General features: G+C 35.9%; 1 protein-coding gene across 4 annotated transcripts in view; it reads left to right on the top strand.

Annotated features, from left to right (window-relative positions):
• Positions 1 to 18,791, top strand: part of LTN1 (listerin E3 ubiquitin protein ligase 1) — a 65,890-nt gene extending 47,099 nt beyond the window's left edge. For 3 of the 4 annotated variants that reach the window (XM_079923115.1, XM_079923116.1, XM_079923117.1), the window contains 11 exons: positions 1,827 to 1,962; positions 2,163 to 2,307; positions 3,223 to 3,436; positions 3,921 to 4,158; positions 4,492 to 4,566; positions 7,538 to 7,724; positions 11,184 to 11,355; positions 12,228 to 12,448; positions 14,138 to 14,332; positions 15,605 to 15,772; positions 16,370 to 18,791. In XM_079923115.1, the coding sequence (XP_079779241.1) occupies positions 1,827 to 1,962; positions 2,163 to 2,307; positions 3,223 to 3,436; positions 3,921 to 4,158; positions 4,492 to 4,566; positions 7,538 to 7,724; positions 11,184 to 11,355; positions 12,228 to 12,448; positions 14,138 to 14,332; positions 15,605 to 15,772; positions 16,370 to 16,432 (1,814 nt within the window). In that variant the 3' untranslated portion in view covers positions 16,433 to 18,791. The remainder of the gene's footprint in view (positions 1 to 1,826; positions 1,963 to 2,162; positions 2,308 to 3,222; positions 3,437 to 3,920; positions 4,159 to 4,491; positions 4,567 to 7,537; positions 7,725 to 11,183; positions 11,356 to 12,227; positions 12,449 to 14,137; positions 14,333 to 15,604; positions 15,773 to 16,369) is intronic. The other variant, XM_079923114.1, reaches the window with a different exon arrangement.
• Positions 18,792 to 20,505: the final 1,714 nt, after the last annotated feature.

Raw genomic sequence — 20,505 nt, 5'->3', positions numbered from 1 at the left:
TGTGGGATTAGGTTGGGATTTGCAGTTCTGGAACAGGGATACAGTTGAACTTATTGTGCATGGAAGAGAGGATTACCTGATGGAGGTGTAGGTTATTTCTCCAGCACGGGTTATAACTGAAGGATGGCAGAGAGGGGGAAGGGGCAGGAGACAGGACCGCGGTGCCACACAATTATGTGCTGTTCGCACAGACCAGAGGTGCCCAGCTGTGCAGAGGCCAACAGGAAGGGGAATGTTTTTAAGATTTGACAGTCAATTTTGCTCTTCCAGCCAAAGTGACAAAACAGAATTAGCTAAGAAATGCTTTTCAGTTATTAGAAAATCAGTTGTTTCTGATTGAACTTGAGCCTCTTCTATTTTGTCAGGAAGATTTTTTAAAAAAATTCTTCCTCAGCCTTTAAAGGAAGATTACGTTGTTATTAATTAATTAATTTTTGCTTTTTTCCTTGGTTCCCATTTACCTGCAGGATAAAATCCTAAGTCCTTAGTTTGGCCTATAAGACATTTTACAATCTTACTGCAACTGATTTCTCCGGTTTTACCTCTTTTGCTTCCATCCTGGACCCTGACCACGCTAAATTCTCATGAATTTTGAACACTATACTTTCTTACAACTTTGTGCCTTAGCATTCCTTGGAGTGTCCCTTTTCTAGGCTTGCAGACTTTGATCTTTTGATAAATCCCAGTTCACACACCAACTTTAGGAAGCCTCTTCTGACTCAAATCTGATTTCCTGTTCTGGGCTCTCAGTTTGTGTCCATATTATATTCTAATTTGTTTTTAAGTCTGCCAATACTGCTAGATGAGTCCCTTCAGAGACTGGATTTTGTTCAGCTTTCTCTCCCCAGCATCTAACAGTGTACCTTGTATTCACTCATTTATTTGTTCTTCTTCATTTAGTCAGTCAAAATAAATGTCTCTGGATCTCAAGCATCATGCTAGGGGGACATAGGCTAGTGGTAAGTAAAACAGACAAGGTTCCTGCTTTCACGGAGCTTACTTTCTAATTAAGATAATAAATAAGTAAACATGTACAGCTAGGGAATAAGGTCAATAATATTTTAACAACCTTGTATGGTGATGGATGGTAACTGGTCTTACTGCAGTGGTGATCATTTTATAATGTATAAAAATATCAGAAAAGCTATGTTGTATACCTGAAACTAATATAACATTATTAATTTTAATAATAAAAAAGTAGAGCTCCTCCCCCCAAAATAAATAAATAAACAAACAAGTAAACATTAGTGCTATAAAGGCAACAAATAAGGGATATTAGAGAAATGAGGAGGTGCATACTTTGTATACTTGGGAATTTCAGTGTGGAGGCAGTATTTAAGCTGAGAGTTGAAGGATAAGGAGCAACCAGGGATACTAAAGAGTAGGGAACCCTTAAGAACTTTCCAGACATGGCAGATGCTTACTGAGTGAATGTATGAATTATGAAATAGGATGTTCTATCTTCCAACTTTATTTAACTTAGCACTCTATCTAGGGTTTGTTTGTTTTTTGAGAGGTAGGTATGCTGAATAAGTACTATACTTAAGAAAACAAAAAAGTAGCATAGGTTAGTTTAATGCACAGTATCATTTACTTGCTTCCCAGCTTCCCCTCCACACTTTCTTTTCTGCACTGGGTGTGGAGACAGGGTCCCTGCCCTGTGGAGTTTATAAGCTCATTTGTTGACTCTTTCATGTAAGCCCTAATTTTCAGGGTTCTTAACCTGGACACTTCTGAAGAAAGTTTTTAACCTATCTCAAAGTAGACTTTCTTTTTTGTAGTAGCAATACAATTTAAAACATTTTTAATTTTTTATTTTGCTTTAGGAGGTTTTGGACATCTCGCCATTTTCAATTCTTGTCTGCAAACCAAAAGCATAGATGATGGAGAGCTATTACATGGTATATTAAAAATTCTGATAACCTGGAAGAAAGATCATGAAGATATTTTTCTTTTCAGTTGGTAGGTAATACTTTATACAGTTTTTTTCCCTCTATTTATGATGTGGACTGAGATTATGTATCTTATAGTCACAGTTTTGTAGAGCAATAAGATGGTAGACATTTCAGTCAGTCTATTGTAAATATATGAGATTTAAATGTTTCCAATTGAATGTCTATGTAATTCTTCAGTGTTTTGTTTTGTTTTTGTCTTTATCACAGTAATCTGTCAGAAGTAAGTCCAGAGATACTCGGTGTAAATATAGAAATAATCCGGTTCCTTTCCCTATTTCTGAAATACTGCTCATCTCCTTTGGCAGAGAGTGAATGGGACTTCATCATGTGCTCCATGTTGGCTTGGTTGGAGGTAAATTAACCTGCTGGGTCATCACAGCTACTGGGTCTTCGTGCATATCTGTGTACCAGAACTATTCGCTAATCTTCTTCAAGTAATGATTGTAGTTAGCTCCTTTGCAAATGTTTAAACACTTTATAGATATGTTCCACACCAGCTACTACTTGACAGATCAGTAAAATGATTGAGGTTTAATGTCTGTCAAAATCATTCAGTAACAAATCTGCTAATTGCTTTTAAAATGTTCTCTCCGTTAGCTCATCCTGGTATAATATTTGCAGTACAGCCCATTAAGGTTTTATCTTTTCATGACAAGTTTTTAGGTCTTTTGGTTCTAATTAAATTATTTTTAAAATGTACTGTTTCAGTATTGCCAGAGTAATGCATTAAAGATTAAGCAAATTCAGAGGGAATTAGTGTTCTTTTTATGACCCAAAGCAACCAGATGTGTAATACTTATGGGCTGTCACATAGCAAGTCAGTCAGAGTTGAATTTGTCTGAATCTCTGCTTTGCCTGCTGTCAGCTGTGTGGCTTAGAGTATTAAAGTTTACCTAGTTGAACCTCAGTTTCCTTATTTTAGAATAGTTTAACAATACCCAATTACTAGGGCTCCTATAGGGATCCTGAGAAGATTATAAATGTGCTTTTAATGTACTCAACTTGGTAAATGGTAATTGATAATATTTTCTTTCATAGTTTTAGAAATAAAAAACATTTTAGAATAAATGGATTGATTCTACCGATAATTCCTAATATTTAGTTTTGAAACGAAGTTATTTTGATGTAAAATATATAAATGTCTTCTGAGACTATGCATTTCACCTGCTTCTTTTCAAATTTAGAGAAATGAAAGGGACTTTTCTTTATTGCCTTGATTTGTAGTATTCTAGAAGTCTGCTTACTTATTTAATTTTTGTTTCTTCAGACAACAAATGAGAATCAGACATTGTATTCTGTTCCACTTGTACAACTGTTTGCCTGTGTCAGCTGTGATTTGACCTGTGAACTCAGTGCTTTTTTTGATTCCACAACTCTGGATACCACTGGCAGTCTTCCTGTAAATCTAATCAGTGAATGGAAAGAATTTTTTTCTCCAGGCATCCACAGTTTGCTTTTACCTCTTTTGGTGACTGTTACAGGCAAGTGAAAAAGGGAATAATAGTGAGATTCATTGAAAATGACTTGTTGAAAAGTTAAAAAAAAAAAAAAACAACTCTGGATGTTTAAGTCACACAGTACAAAATAGTAAAAGAGCCAGAGAGAAAGCTTGGCATCTCAGAAGCATCGTATATGCTTCTGCTTTACAGACAAGAATTGAAAAATGGCAAGACGTCCGAAGACCATTGAAAATTAAAATAATACTAATTCAGATAACAAGAATAGATTTTTTTAACTCACATGTCTTTTTTTTTTTTTTTTTTAGGGATGAGATAATAGAAGTCATTAAATAGTTGAGATTATCTGAAATATATATTCAGTTCATGTTTCTAGTTAGGACTGCTTTAATGTTTGTCAAGTTTTTATTTCATTTTCTTAAGTAACATTTGGTTGTCTGTGAATGGGTCAAGCTGTATTACTCACTTTGTTTTGGGGTATGAATATTTCTTTCCTTTTTGTCATCAGGAGAAAGCAAAGATACATCTGAAACATCATTTCAGAATGCAATGCTGAAGCCCATGTGTGAAACATTAACTTATATCCCAAAGGATCAGCTATTGAGTCAAAAACTCCCTGCAAGATTGGTTGCTGGCCAAAAAACAAACTTGCCGGAGTATCTCCAGACTTTGTTAAATACATTAGCCCCATTACTCCTTTACAGAGCTCGGCCTGTGCAAATTGCTGTTTATCACATGCTATACAAGTAAGAATTCTTTCAATTGAATCAGTGTCGTGGTGTTCTAAAAAAATGGAATATATATTTAGCTTTAACTTTTAGTCATTAAAAAAAGTCACAGTTAAAACAACAACAGAGTAAGCTTGACTATGCATTTCAATAACAGGGATGCCAAGTTTTTGATCTTTTAGGTCACTGTTCTCCATGCACAGTTTACATTTAGATAGTCCTGGCCATAATGGGTTATTTCAGAAAAAACTCAGTAAAAATACTCATTACAGAATAAGTATTGGTCTTTTTGCTTTTAAGCATGATTTAACAATGAACCATTTAATATAATTTAAATATTCTAACTTCCAGATTGATGCCTGAATTCCCACAATATGATCAGGATAATCTAAAGTCATATGGAGATGAAGAAGAAGAACCAGCCTTGTAAGTTTTTTTTAATACAAAGCTTCTTTGACTTACGGGGTTATATCCCAATAAAGTCATTGTAAGTTGAAAATTGTGTTGAGTCAAAAATGCATTTGAGGGCTTCCCTGGTGGTGCAGTGGTTAAGGATCTGCCTGCCAATGCAGGGGACACGGGTTCCAGCCCTGGTCCGGGAAGATCCCACATGCCGTGGAGCAACTAAGCCCGTGCACCACAATTACTGAGCCTGCGCTCTAGAGTCCGTGAGTCACAACTACTGAGCCCGTGTGCCTGGAGCCCGTGCTCCCCAACAAGAGAAGCCACCGCAATGAGAAGCCCACGCACCGCAGCAAAGAGTAGCCCCCACTTGCCGCAACTAGAGGAAGCCCACGCGCAGCAACGAAGACCCAACACAGCCGAAAATAAATTAATTGATTAATTAATCTTAAAAAATTCATTTGACACCCCTAACCTACCGAACATCAGCTTAACCTCACCTACTCAGCCTCAGAACACTTTACATGAGCCCACAGTTGGGCACAATCATCTAACACGGGGACTTCCCTGGTGGCGCAGTGGTTAAGAACCCACCTGCCAATGCAGGGGACACGGATTCAAGCCCTCGTCCTGGAAGATCCCACATGCCGCGGAGCAACTAAGCCCGTGCGCCACAACTGCTGAAGCCCGCGCGCCTAGAGCCCGTGCTCCACGAGAGAAGCCACTGCAGTGAGAAACCTGCGCACCGCATCGAAGAGTGTCCCCCGCTCACTGCAACTAGAGAAAGCCCGCACGCAGCAACGAAGACCCAAGGCAGCCAAAAAAAAAAAAAATCATCTAACACAGAGCCATCTTATAAAGTGTTAAATATCTCATGTAATTTATTGGATACAGAAAGTGAAAAGCGGGTAAGAATGGTTGTGAGCGTATTGGTTGTTAACCCGTGTGATCGCGTGGCTGACTGGGAGCTGTAGTTCGCCACCACTGCCCAGCATCATAAGAGAGTAGTGTACTGCATATCGCCAGCCTGGGAAATGACCAAAATTCTTAGTATGGTTTCTATTGATTGCTTATTGCTTTCACACTATTGCAAAGTTGAAAAATTGTAAGTCAAACCATCGTAAGTTGGGGACCATCTGTAGTTTGCTTTATTAAATTCTCATAATCCATCATAATGACTTTAGAAGACTGAGGCAATACAAAAGCTCTAAATTTAGAGTATATGTTCCTTCAGATCTTGTAAGTTTATCTGTGAGATACAAATGAAATTTAGAGTTCACCCAAAGAGATAGTTACTCTCTCTTCTTAATTGTTCCTAAATCATTTTCAGTTTGCTACTGTTTAGTAAAACTGTCTTTGGCCACATGGGAGCTGTGGAAAGAGTATATCAATTCAAAAATCCATTGTGCACCCCTTTGTGCAAAGTATTAATTAAACATTGAGGGGAGAATACAGTGTTAGGTAAACAGTATTTTTCTTAAAGAGTTTATAATCTAATTTAGATGATATTACCCTATAATAGAAGACAGTGTATGACAAGTGCTAAGAAAAAGGATGATGTTAGAGGGACACAACTGCTGTGCCAGGAAGAGAAGACATTCTCGTGAGGAAGAGACATTTATGCTGGACATTTCAGATTAGGGAGCACTTTAGTAGGGCAGGGAAAAGTTGTGTGAACACCATGTGCAAAGGCATTGAGGCATGAGTGTTCAGGAAATGCTTGGGGAATATTGAGTAGTTGCCATTTAATGTATTTTTTAATTGTCTAGATCTTCTTCCACTGGAATATAAGCTCTGTGCAGGCAGACATTTTTGTCTCTTGTTCCTGACTGTATTCACAGACCCAGGTTTTTTGGCCTAAAACAGTCATAAATAGTGCTCATTTGTTGAATAAAAGTATAAATGAATATGTGTGGAGTAGGCAAGGAGGGTAGAGTGGAAGATGAAGCTGGAAGGGTAATGAAGGGCCTTCAAAATGACATTTTCTAGGAGTCGGGGCATTGTTTGGTAGAAGATGGGATACTACCAGCTGATTCTGGCAACAGTATAAAGCCTAAACTGTACGAAGAAGCAAGCAGAGGGGGACGCCATGCCAGAAGTTGTAGCAGTGCATGGAGGTTAGTGTAGAAAGTGGAGAGCTGTTGTTTGTAAAATCTAGTGACGGTTGGTATGGAATGGAAAAGTGTTGGTACATGAGATGGTGGTATTGAAGGTAAAAACTTAAGGGTAGAAGCTTAAAGAAGACTTATTTATGGACTGGTAGTAGGAAGCCACAAGGGAAGAAAGATCACAGAGGTGAAAGGAGAGAACCAAGCTAGAATGTCAGAGAGAAGAGAGTTTGACAGGAGATGCACGCAAGTATTTCACTTTTTGAGAATCTTATAAGCTCATCTGTAAGTGTTAATGAGTGCAGTACTTCCGTAAAGAAGAAAATTACTTCACATTGTCATGAATTAATGTGAATGTTAAAATTTACTTCATTGAAGAAACATAGAGTCTTATGATCTTTTTACCCTTTATAGGATGATAAAGGACCTGATAGAATTTGTTAGCCCTAATCATTCCCCTGACTAGCCAAGGGACTTCAGACTAATAATTTAGCTTCTCTGGGTATCTGATTTTTTTTTTCATCTATAAAACAGAAGGTTGAAATATATGTTTTCTAAAAGGGTCTTTCCTTTAAGTGCTAACTTCTAGAGTTCATATTTTATAGCATATTTTATATATTTATAAATATAAAAATTATATTTTAATTTTTTTATATTTATAAATATGGAAATGTAGGTATATATTTATATAATACTTTATGTCTTTCAAATTCTGTAACTGCCTCTATGTGAATTAGGGGTCAAAACTGAATCTATAAAGGGGGACTTTTAAAATGTTTTTTGGAAAATAAAGATTTTTTTTTAAATGCTTGAAATTCGTACGTGCTGTCAATTTGTTAAGGGACAAGTTATGAAGAAAATTGTGGTGCTTAATCATTGATTCTTAGGTCACCACCAGCAGCACTGATGTCTCTTCTTAGCACTCAAGAAGACTTACTAGAAAATGTTTTGGGATGTATTCCTGTTGGACAGATAGTTACTATTAAGCCACTGAGTGAAGACTTCTGCTATGTTCTGGGATACCTCCTCACTTGGAAATTAATACTTACTTTCTTCAAAGCTGCTGCATCTCAGGTAAATAAAATGAGACGACTTTTGGCAGTTCTGTCCTATATGTATTTCTCTGTTACTGTCCTAAACCCTTTTCTTCCCCTCCTTTTGGAAAAAAAGGAGAAATGCCTCACATTTTAATCTAATCTTATCTGGCTAATTTCAGACATTCTGCTAAATTTATTTCTCTCTCTGCTTCCTCATCCTCCTACAGGTTTTTACACACACACACACACACACGCGCACACACACACACACACAGTTTTTTTGCAAAAGTAATTAATCTCTGGAATGTGCTTAGATTATTTCTTTTTTTCTAACTGAATGTAGCCACCAAGTCCTTTTATTGCAGGAAACCAGATTTCTATAATTTAATTTTGTGCTACCACAGTAAAGAGTTTCAAAAGAATCGGATCTTGCTATTCTTTTTCCTTTGGTCAACTTCTGACTCTTGTGGAGATGTCAATTACTACATCATTGGAAATTGCCTTACTTGAAAATCAGTGTTCAGAGAAAGATCTGTGAAATACTACCTTATATAATTCAGACTATTATTGCTAAATATAGAAAATATCCTATTGTAATTATTTTGACCAAATTATTTTAGCAGGCACTAGGTGTCTCTGTTGTCTCATGTTTAAGAAGGAAGTTGGAGAAATCTACTCCATTTTTAAAAATTCTTTTGACAGATTCCCACTTTTAAAAAGATTAACACATTGATTGAATCAGTTTAATAAAGTAGGTGGCTTCTTTGACAGGTTAATACAAAAAGACTTAATTATTACATATTTAAAGTGTGACTAAACATCTTGGCATTCATTTCCAATGTAATTTTTTAGAATCCTTAAGTTATAATTTATGTTGCTAATAACCCATACCTTGGTATAAATATAGAAACATAAGCACTTTTTTAAGGGGAAAATCAAATCACAGAGGCAGCACTGATCTAGATGTTCAAATTATTTTATTTCTTTTCAGTCCTACCACTTATGTTTGTGATTTGAGCTAATTTTAATTCGCTGTATGATGTATTTCAAGAGCTCCTTGTTAAGCTTTTAAATTTGTTTCTTAAAATATTATTGGTCTCTAACTACAGCAAATTGAAGTTTTTATGTGTAAGAATTTCGTTCTCGTTATCGTATATTCAGAAATTAGGAATCTGGCCACGCCTCATCTTTCCCATTAGGCCAGAGTGGGGGAGGGGGAGGGGGCACAAAGCATTACAGCAGCATTTACTGAGCCTAGAAATTGAACTGAGCTGTCAACAGATAAACCAGCATAACCCAGTAAATAACACTAATTAGAGGAATCCTTAAAACAAACCGAAAAATTTTAAAAAACTTTGGTCCTTAATCTGAGTTGTTTTTAACGTTCTTCTTAAAACTAGTGAATCAGATTGCATTAGAAGCAAAGGTGTGTGTGTGTGCACGCACGCGCATGTGCACGCACCTGTATGTATGTTTTTTATAGTTTTGTTGAGATATATTTCACATATCATCAAATTTATTTAAAGTGTACAGCTTGGTGTTTCTAGTGTATTCACAGAATTGTGCACCTATCACCACTATCTAAATTTAGAATAGTTTCAACATCCTTCCACCCCCCAAAAAAATCCCTTACCTATCTGCAGTCACTTCCCATTTCCTTTCAAACTCCCCAGCCACTGGCAACCACTAATCTATTTTCTGTCTCTATGGATTTGCCTACTGTGGACCTTTCACATATGTGGCCTTTTGTGTCTGGCTTATTTCATATGGCATAATGTTTTCAAGATTCATTCGTAGTATAGCATGTATCGGTATGGCATTACTTTTTATGCTTAAATAATATTGCGTTGTATGACTATACCACATTTTGTTTATCCAGTCATCCAGTGGGCATTTAGGTTGTTTCCACTTTTTGCCTATTGTGAATAAAGCTGCTGTGAGCATTTGTGCATAAATTTTTTTGGTGTACATATATTTCTCATTTCTCTTGCGTTGTATACCTAGGAGTGTGATTGCTGGGTAATAGACATGTGTTTTTAAAAGCCCAATGCTATATGTATTAAGTTTTTTAAGAAATTCTACTTTGCTTCCAACTTTTTATTTTGAAAAATATTCGGATTTACAGAGAAGGTGGACAGCAGACATCATGATGCTTTACCAAAAGTATTTAAACATATGTCTCCTAAGAACAAGACATGTTTCAACATAAATGTAATATAAATATTACACTCAAATTTGATTTCAATGCAGTAATATTATCTAATTTGTATTTAAATTTTCCCAGTTGTCAGATGTCCTTTATAGTTTTATTTCCTTCTATATTGAGGTTTCAATCAAGGGTCATGTTTGCATTTGTCTGTCATATTTCTTTAGCTTATAATTCCTTTACTTTTCTTTGGTGTCATTCACCGGATCAGTTATTTTGTAGACTGTCTTCCAGTTTGGATTTGTCTGGCAGTTTCCTCAACATTAGATTCTGGTTGCTTTTCATCAAGAGTATTTACTGCACAGTGGTGATGTATTCTCAGTGCCTCACCTCAGGAGCACAGAATGTCATCTGTCCTTTTTATTGGTGATGTTAAGTTTGGTTACTTGGTAAAGGTAGTGTCCTCCAGATTTCTTCGTTGTAAAGGTTCTTTGATCATTTTTTTAAGAATCAGTTCCAAATACTATGGCTTGATCTTTGTATTTGACCATTCATAGTGTTCAGAAAATGGTATATTTGTACTATGAAGAAACATAGTGTAAGAAATAATTTTAAAACGGGTACAAATACCAAAGAGCTACAAGGTAAATGTTAATGAATGAAAACTACATTACTGAGGAACAAGTCTAAAGCACATGTCTCACATAGATACCTGTAGTACACCCAACGGTGCCAAATTTTCCTGTTTTTTAAAAAGAAACCAGAAAAAGAATCCATATTTTTTGTGAAATGTCCTGATTTATAAAACAACTAATGAGAAGACCCCAAGACGTTTTGAAATACTAGTTTGTGCTGTCATAAAGGGATGCTGAAATGTTTGATATAGCATGAGGTCAGCCATAAAAATGGGATTCGTTTTAAGCAGAATTTTGAAAGATTAGGGATTATGTTGCGGAAGGAACTTGTGGAAGATTTGGGAGGAGAGTGAGCAAATCGTCTCTGGGGAATGGTGAATAGATTTTTCTCAGCTCAGAGACTCCAAGTGGATGTGAACTTATCAACAGGGAGACAGTTTGAGAAAGATGTTAGAGGCATATGTCTGATAATGAGGGGATAGTGAAAACTTCTGCTAGTTTATGAGAAGCGGGAGCAGTGCCTTCAAATGACACAACTGGAAAGTAAAACTGTGGCATATATTTTATAGGACTCTTCCATGTCATTCTCAGTGTTCAAATGAATTCATTTTTGTATTGTGTTCTTGTACAGTCTGTTACACGTTAGTTTGTTCATATCTACTGATTTTCTTCGTTTAATTGGGTTTCCTAACAAAAATTGTTTACTCTCCACCAGCTTCGAGCTCTGTATTCAATGTACCTTCGAAAAACAAAAAGCTTGAATAAATTGCTCTATCACCTGTTCAGGCTTATGCCAGAAAATCCGACCTTTGCAGAGACAGCTGTTGAGCTCTCCAATAAGGACCCTAAAACATTCTTTACAGAAGAACTCCAGTTGGGTATTAGAGGTCAGTATGATGTGTGTTTGTGTTCTTTCTTAGAGACTAGGTTCAGATCAGGTTATCCTGAGGGCATGGAGAATAATCCCAGATGTGTGTCCTGGCTATGAGAGTGTTGAAGTGCCAGATTTTCCGTATTTCTCTAAATAGGACATATAATTAGATTTTGTGCATAAGGTTGTTAAGAATTTAATTAATTTTTGAAGTTTACTTTGTTGAGACTATTATCTTTTACTAAGTAAACAAGTATTTGTTACGCAGTATGTTTTGTAGGCCTGTAAATAAATAGTCTTCAGTTGGGGAAACAAAGATAAGTAAAATTTATTTTTCACTCCGGGAGCTCACATTTTAGCTGAAGGAATAGACATGCATGCATCTAGCTGGGCCGCAGTGTTCTAAGTGATTTCCTGAGAATAGGAATTTTTTAAATGCCTTGGAGATCTGAGGATGGGACTTTGTCTTGTGAGTACTGAGGTGGGATTCTAGAACTTTTGCATAACACATCAGTGAGCTCTGGGAAAAGTAAAGGAGGCCAGACTCTTTTTCATAATTTATAAGAAAAAGAATCTTTATAATTCTTCCTCCTCTTTGAAGTGTGTGTGTTTCACTGTATTTGTGATCTTTCATGTGAAATAAAGAGTGCTATTTCTAAGCAGATTTTTCAGTGTCATTCAGGATTTTCATTATTTTTACAATTCTGATTGTTCATTTTGAATGTGTGAGAAAAAGCTAATACTCGAGTTCTGGTTTCTTTGGTATGTTTGTTTTATGAGCACTAGTGTTAAGGAATTGAAAATGATTTTCTAAGAAAATACTAATATTAGTCTGTTATTCTATGTAAGAAATATATGTTACTAACTAAGAATTTGTTTTTTCCTCAGATACCTCAACTCTTCCATACCATATTCCACATTTGGCTTGTTCAGTCTATCACATGACATTAAAAGACTTGCCCGCCATGGTTAGGCTGTGGTGGAATAGTAGTGAGAAGCGTGTTTTCAATATTGTAGATAGATTTACAAGCAAGTATGTTAGCAGTGTTCTTTCTTTTCAAGAAATATCTTCTGTGCAAACAAGTACACAGCTATTTAATGGCATGACGGTTAGTATTGTCTTGGATTTTTTCTAGAAAAGTTGTTTCAGTATTGGTTATGTCTATCAGTTGTAGTGAGTATCATCACAATTGTAACTCTTGGTTCAGAATTTACAGAAATTGTCCACTTTATTTTCGGATTATTGGATATCAGATCTCAAATTAATGCATAGGTTAAAATGATGTTATAATTTTATTTACCCCCACCAAATAGTTTTTGGACATTCATTAGTTAATTCAAAGTATATATTGGAATGCTTACATATGCCAGGCACTGTGTGCCAGTCACCTGCAAAATGAACAGTTTAGAACGGTCAGATTCCTGTCCTGTAATAACATACAGTCTAATAAAGGGAAAAGAGCGATACTGATAATGGTTTTTTTGCATTGGAAACTGGAAAGTGGCACATTAAGAGGAATAATGCTCTGCGGTCAGAGTGGGAAAAGTTCATCTGGCTGAGGGGATTAGGTGAGACTTTATGGAGGAATTTTATTTTGAGATAGGCAGGATTTTCTTATGAGGAAAAGCATTTAATATAGAGAAAACAGTATGGTAAAAGCAAAAAGCTTGAAGATGGGAATGTAATTTCTGTGATGGCCTAAGAAATGATGAATAGCCCAGTATTCATATGGAGTAGGATTCATGAAGGTAAATAGAGAACAAACTGCTTCTATGATGAATTGGGGACATACTGGGAAAGGCCTCAAGTAACAGTCTAAAATATTTGGGCCTATGTAGCCACTGAAATTTTTCTTTTCTTTTTTTTTTTTTCCTTTGGCTGTGTCGCGTGACTTATGGACCTTAGTTCCCTAACCAGGGATTGAACCCGTGCCCTCAACAGTGAAAGTGTGGAGCCCTAACCACTGGACTGAAATTTTTCTTTTGGGGCAGTGACACTGTCAGAGTTATAATCTGTGAAATTTCTGTGACTGAAGTCTTATAACATGGGCTGTTGGCATGGAGCTTGGGTTCAGGTGAATAGTTAGGGAGACTTGTAATGTGTAGACATTATGAGGAGGGCCCGGGGAAGGCAGTATCAGTGAGAATAGTCCTTAAAGGGGGAGGGATGTGAGAAATTTTGTGGTGATTTATCCAAACTTGCGACTAGTTAATATCTGGAATGTGGTAGAAGGAGAATTTTAAGAAGATGCTACGGTTTTTAGCGTGGAAATAGGAAAGCCAGAGGAATAAATCTTTAAAGGATGATAATTTGTGTTTTATGTTGAGTTTGCAATGCTAGTAAGAAAATCAAGATCAGGTATAAATATTCTGGCAGTTGCTGGTTGGCTCTAAAGCTCAGGAGAATTCTGTGGTAGAGAAAGACTTGAAAAACATCTAAATAGAAGTGATATTTGATACGTTAGCTTTGGAAAAGAAAGAATAATTAATAATAACCCATTCTGTTATTGGTCTATGCAAAAACTATGATGTGACAAGCCTAATATACTAAAACATACTTTTTAATGAGTAGTGCATTTCTTTTTGAAACATCTTTGAATGTCATAACATCACTATAAAACATTTCAGGTATTTGAACCTATTTATTAAACATCTCATGTCAGATAAGTGAACACTGTTTACCTGTGTTTTGTTTGAATGAGGACTGGCTGCTAGCAGTCAACCTGTCAAGATGGTTTTTGAATGAAAGGGAAGAAAAGAAATTTGGCAAAAAAAATATTACCTTCCATGTGTTGCAGGTTAAAGCTCGAGCTACTACTCGAGAAGTCATGGCCACTTATACTATTGAAGATATAGTTATTGAACTTATAATACAGCTGCCTTCAAATTATCCATTGGGTTCAATAACAGTAGAAAGTGGGAAAAGAGTTGGAGTAGCTGTTCAGCAGTGGCGAAACTGGATGCTGCAGCTAAGCACTTACCTTACCCATCAAGTAAGTGTCTGTGTACACATTTGGCTTTCTAAACTAGAGAAAGATTGCTGATTTACTATTTGAAAGGGCAATAAAACAAAAATATATCTCTTCTGCTTAAGTAGAAATAGTTACTGTATTTTGTTAGATAAACAGATACATGCCTAAATGATTTGAATCTGCCAAGCTGGTGGGGTTTTTTTTGTTTTTTTCCCGCTGCTTTGGGTCTTCCTTGCTGCGCACGAGCTTTCTCTAGTTGCAGTGAGTGGGCGCTATTCTTTGTTGTGGTGCGTGGGCTTCTCATTGTGGTGGCTTCTCTTGTTTCGGAGCACGGGCTCTAGGTGCGTGGGCTTCAGTAGTTGCAGCACGTGGGCCCTAGAGCATGCAGGCTTCCATAGTTTGTGGCACATGGGCTCAGTATTTGTGGCACATGGGCTCAGTAGTTGTGGCATACGGGCTTAGCTGCTCTGCGGCATGTGGGATCTTCCCAGACCAGGGATCAAACCCATGTCCCCTGCATTGGCAGGTGGATTCTTAACCACTGTGCCACCAGGGAGGTCCCCTGCCAAGCTGTTTTAATTTTTCAGGCTCTACAGCTTTTTCTCTTCTGGTGTTTGAGAAGAATTGACTTCACTTCATTGACATTGTAGATGATACAGAACAATACATGGTATTAAAGTTTGAGAGGGAATCATTTTGTGAGACATGGGACAGATGAATGTCTTCTGAGCTACTTTACTTTAACATTTCAACTTTCCTTCTGTGGTTAGAGAAATCCCAGTACTTTCAAAGACCTTTGCCTTTTAAACAAATTGTAAGTTTCTAGTTTTGTTTGCACATTGTCATGTATCTCAGACATTCTACAGTAAAGAAAAATTATTTTAAAACAAGTATATTCACCAATATTGTAGAGCTGGAACAAATCAGCATTTGAGTAGGTGAGATAGTTAATTTCATCATTTTTAGTTAAAAGTTAGGAGAGCTGATCCAAATGATTTAATTATTTAAAAAGTTTCATCAAACAATAAGCTAAGACTATAAAACTTGAAAATTGGGGCAGGAGCCTTTCTTTCAAGTCTGCCTTTAATGTAGAAAAATTACATCTGGTTCCTAAAACCTGGGAGGTCATTTTAAAAACGAGTATTCTTAAAACTTAGAATCGTGAATATAGCCAAGCAGATTCTCTTCTCTCCAAATTATAATACAACTTTAAAATTTGTGAAACTGAATAAAAATAATACTGGTGGTCTTCAGTGTGTATTGACTTTATTTATCTATTTTTCTTGTTAACAGAATGGCAGTATTATGGAAGGCTTAGCATTATGGAAAAATAATGTAGACAAACGTTTTGAGGGTGTTGAAGATTGTATGATTTGTTTCTCAGTCATTCATGGTTTCAACTATTCTCTTCCCAAAAAAGCCTGTAGAACATGCAAGAAAAAGTTCCATTCAGCCTGCTTGGTAAGCTAAAGAGAAATTAACTTATTTATATCTTATATATAATATGTATATATGATATCTAACCTTGGAAAACAGTAGATGTTAAACTCTTAATTGTGGTTAATGGGAGACATATTAAAAATGATTTTTCAAAATTTGTGAAAGATAGTTAGTAATTTACTGAGACTGGTGGCATCAAAGCCCTTTAATAAGTGGATGTTTCTAAAATAGCTCTCGGCACTCAAAAAATAGATGGTCTTGTAAGATCTACACCGTAAAGGAGACTGAAAATATTGGAACTGAGAGCCATCTGGCATCAGAGCTTTTTGCTTTTTTTAAACAGCGTATTGGAAAGAAAGCCACCCTATGTTCAGTTCCTTCACAGGAGGTCTTCCTCACACATCTTCGTGGTTGTGTGCATGAGCCTAGGTGGAAAGCGTCACAGTGTGGCCTTTGGAAGGAATACTGAGTTGTGTTGATTTTGGGGATGAGCGGAGGGGAGCAAACATTTCAGTATTCTCCCTTGTCTTACTTTATCATTTGAAGGTAACTTTAGATGTGTATGTAAAATGGCAATTTTAAAAGTTTTTAACATTTAAATACACTTTTCTTTTTCAGTACAAATGGTTTACGTCTAGCAACAAATCCACTTGTCCTCTCTGTCGTGAGACCTTTTTCTGAGATTTTTTTCTTTTCCCCATTGGAATTGATCCCTGAAGTAAATCAAGCAAAGGCAGTGGATTTGGATTCATCTTGAAGTGTTGATGTGAGAAGGCCAGTGAGCATTCTTTCAAATAGGACCTTCTCTGGAAAATTATTTTGGTTAATGTAATGATCCTAAAATCAGGTTTACTTACCTTTAGATTGCTTTGTAAATGTTCGGAAACCTTTTCTTTTACATAAGAATATTACATACTGGAGAGAAAATATTTATATTAATAGTTTAATCTCTTTGTACATTTAAAAATAAACAGGGAAAAACCCTAAATTACAGAACTGGAATTTGTGAAAGCGTTCTACAACTGTATTATACTGATAAACCCATTCAGTTTGTTGATCTATGTTCTAGAACAGTCTGAGTGAGGTAAATGAATTGAGAGGGTTGATTTACATTTACAGATATTTTAAGACTTATTTATTAGTTATGACAACAAAATTAATTAGTATTCTGATATTTATAGATTATTTTAATGATAAAATGACATTAAGCTATTAATATAGCTTATCTTAAGCTATTTAAAGCATGCTCTGAAATCCTATATAAAAGAGTATAAACTGAACTTTAAGGTGCCTCCATTTGTAAAGGGTTATGAAATTCAGAAAATTAAATTCACAACACGGACCTTTTACTGTAGAAGAAGAATTTCCTTGTACTAGTGAAATTTGAATTGCAGACTTGTCAGTGAATTTATTACTCAGTTGGAATGAGTCTCCAGAGGGTGAGAATTTGAGAGAAACAGGAGTTAGATTATTTTATTCGTGAAGCAGAGTGGTAGTTATTCCTCTATCAAGAGCAAAGAAATAAATGAGTTATTTCTGAAACTTAAGTGGTGGAAAAAACAAAAAATATAAAAATGTAGTAGGAGCCTTTCAATTTTGTAAGCAAATTTTGCTATTCTTACGGGTCAAAGTTACACTAAATTAGAGAGTTGCGGGGAGGTGATTTTTTCTAGCCTTCCGAAGTACAAGTTAAGAATTTTAATACCAAGTAAAATTCAGTTTAACAGGCTGAAATGGGGTAGGTGAAAACCTGCCTTTTGCCACAGCACTATTGCCCTTAAAAATCGTGCCCAAAATATAAAAGTGTGGAAGTTTGGAACTTGGAATAATTTTATTGCAGTCTTCCATCACATGGGAAATATTAGCATCTTTACTAGCAAGGTTACTTGAAGAATCAGCTAATCATCTCTGTTGCAAATGTTTAATTGGCAAAAAGCAACTCATGTTAAATAAAATTACTGCTTACCATCAACTGGGTAAAATGGTTATTATTGAAATAGTATGAATGTGGTCAGAGTATCGTAGTGGAGAGTGAAGTATTACGTGTGAGTTAAAGATCTCGAGTTGTATTTGTAGACGCAGTGTCCGGCCCAGTTTTGTCTGTCTCCTAAATTTTTCTCTGTAGTATTTATTATCTTATAGTCTTGAGGCTCAAGGAGTCAGTAAGTGAAGTACAGATAGCAAAATGCTACTACCTCTTCTTAACCCCTTTCTTAAAATATTCTCTCTTTTTCTGTGTCTCTCTCTGACATGGTAAACCCAAAGGATTGTGTTACTCCTCTGTGAAAATTACACACTTTTCCTTTAAAAATTGTTTTATAGTAAGACTTTGTTTATAACTTTTCCAGGATTGGTGCATCTTGATTTCTGACCCAAACCCCAAGTAGAAAAGAAAAGGGAATAATGGAGCATTGTTTTTCCACATTATTATTTAGGGCATCAGGTTCTTGGTGAAACAGTATAATTAAGTGGGATACCTACTCTTCATACTTAGGACTCTTAGCACATTTCTTTGAGACTTGTAAATATAAATGTAAAGCTTGTTATTGTTTATATGCTAAAGAAAAAGCTTTCCAAAATAAGACTGAAATTCAGAATATCACATGAATTAAAGTTCATTTATATATCTTTGTTAACTCGAGAGCATCCCTTAAAATTCTAGCATAAGGACATTTTAAAATTGCATGAGATTCAAAGCTCATTAGGAAAATTATTAATTTAAAACCCTAATGTAAATTGCAAATTTTAGAATTTATTTTTAACTCATATTTATCACATGCTGTAATGTATGTACATAAGTTCTGTGGCTTAAAATAATTAATATTATTACTTGACAAGTTTTTGTGGTGTGAATACTTAATGTTATTATTTGACTGTTATACCATATGTGCCCATTAAAATTCTTTTTAATTGCAAAATACTTCAAATATACATAATAATAATAATATAAATGCCCTTGTACTCTTCATAAACTATTTTGCCATATATGCTTCTGATTTTTAAAGAAATAAAATGTTACTCTTTTGTACTCTTCCCTGAGGCCATCTCCTCCTTCCCTCCATAGAGCTAACCCACTATTCTGAAGTTGGTGTGACTCCTTTCTACTTAAGATTTTATACTTTACCATGTGTTTACATCCATAAATAATATATAGCAGCTTTTTAAAAGTTTATGATAGCCTATCACAAGTGCTCTTTTGTAATTTGCTTTCTCATTCAACATAACTGCTGTTTAGTATCATTATATCAGTTTGCTTACCATTTCCCTCACTAATGGTCATGTCAATTGTTACTGTTTGCCATTTTGAACCGTGCTGCAAGTGTACATTCTTGATAATATTTTCTCATGCAAATGAAATGTGCTAGATATTCTGGACATATGCACCCACATGGAATTTAAGGTGGTAGATACTCTATGATTTTAGATGTATGCTCTGTGACTTTAGATGTTGTCAAGTTGCTCTCCAAAGTGGTGTGCAAGTTTGCACTCCCAGTGGTAGCGTAAGAGAATTCTGGTTTTCCTAAGTCATCACTAAAACACTTAGTCTCACCACTTTTTTTTTTTTTTTTTTTTGTGGTATGCGGGCCTCTCACTGTTGCGGCCTCTCCCGCCGCGGAGCACAGGCTCCGGACGCGCAGGCCCATCGGTCATGGCTCACGGGCCCAGCCGGGCCCAGCCGCTCCGCGGCACGTGGGATCCTCCCGGACCGGGGCACGAACCCGCGTCCCCTGCATCGGCAGGCGGACTCCCAACCACTGCGCCACCAGGGAAGCCCTCACCACTTTTGAAGTTTTCCAGTCAGAGATGTGAGATAGTAGCTGTTTGTTTTAGTTTATATTTCCCTGGCTACCATGAATCTTAGCTTTATTCCATATATTTATTGGTCATTATTTTGTGAATATATTATCTATGTGCCTATTTTTCTCATGGATTTTATATATTATTATTTTGATCCTAATGCTGTATCTCTTACAGGGATTCTTCAAGTAGGTGCCTTGACTTTAACATGGTCTGTAGCTGTCTTTAATTATACAGAATTTTTCAGTTAAATTGATCATTCTTTTCCTTTATGCTTGAGCTTTTTCTGTGTTAGGTTTAAAAAATTGGTTCCTTCCCTGAGGCTTAAAAAAATTCTTTTATACATATTTTGTTCTAAAAGTTATGAATTTCGAAATATACCGAATTCACCTGAAACTAAATTTTGTGACTGTTGTAAGGTAGAAGTCCTGCCCCATATTGATAGCCAGTTTTCATAATATTATTTGTTAAATAGTCCACCCATTGCCCATTGACTCTGTAGTGCCTCCTCTCTTATATTACCGAATCTTGTATGTGTATTGGTTTCTGGCCTCTGTATTCTATTCCATTGGTCTATTTATCTGTGTTAATTCTACACAAATTTTTTTTAATTTAAAAAACTGCTTTATAATTAATCTTGAAGAGTAGGCGAGTAGTCTTTTACTCTTGCTCTCCTTTAAGACTTTTCTTGGATAGTCATATCCTCTGCATCCAAGAACTCCCTTTCCTTCTGCTTGTTTCCTATCATGGCCAATTTGTCCTTACTACAATGAGTTGTCTTATGGAAGATTTTGGCAGGTGTCCATCCTAGGTTTTATCTGGTGGAACTTAGGAGGCTCTTTGGGCTTCACCAGATTTTATACTTTAGGTTTTAAAGTCCAGTTATTCTGTTTGCTTGTTTGGTTTTCAAAAGTAGAGGCCAAAATTTTGTGTATTTATGGTGGAATCCTTGAACC

This window comes from Stenella coeruleoalba (genome assembly GCF_951394435.1).
Source record: "Stenella coeruleoalba genome assembly, chromosome: 5".
NCBI classification, from domain to species: domain Eukaryota; kingdom Metazoa; phylum Chordata; class Mammalia; order Artiodactyla; family Delphinidae; genus Stenella; species Stenella coeruleoalba.
This window is presented reverse-complemented; position numbering and strand designations above follow the sequence as displayed.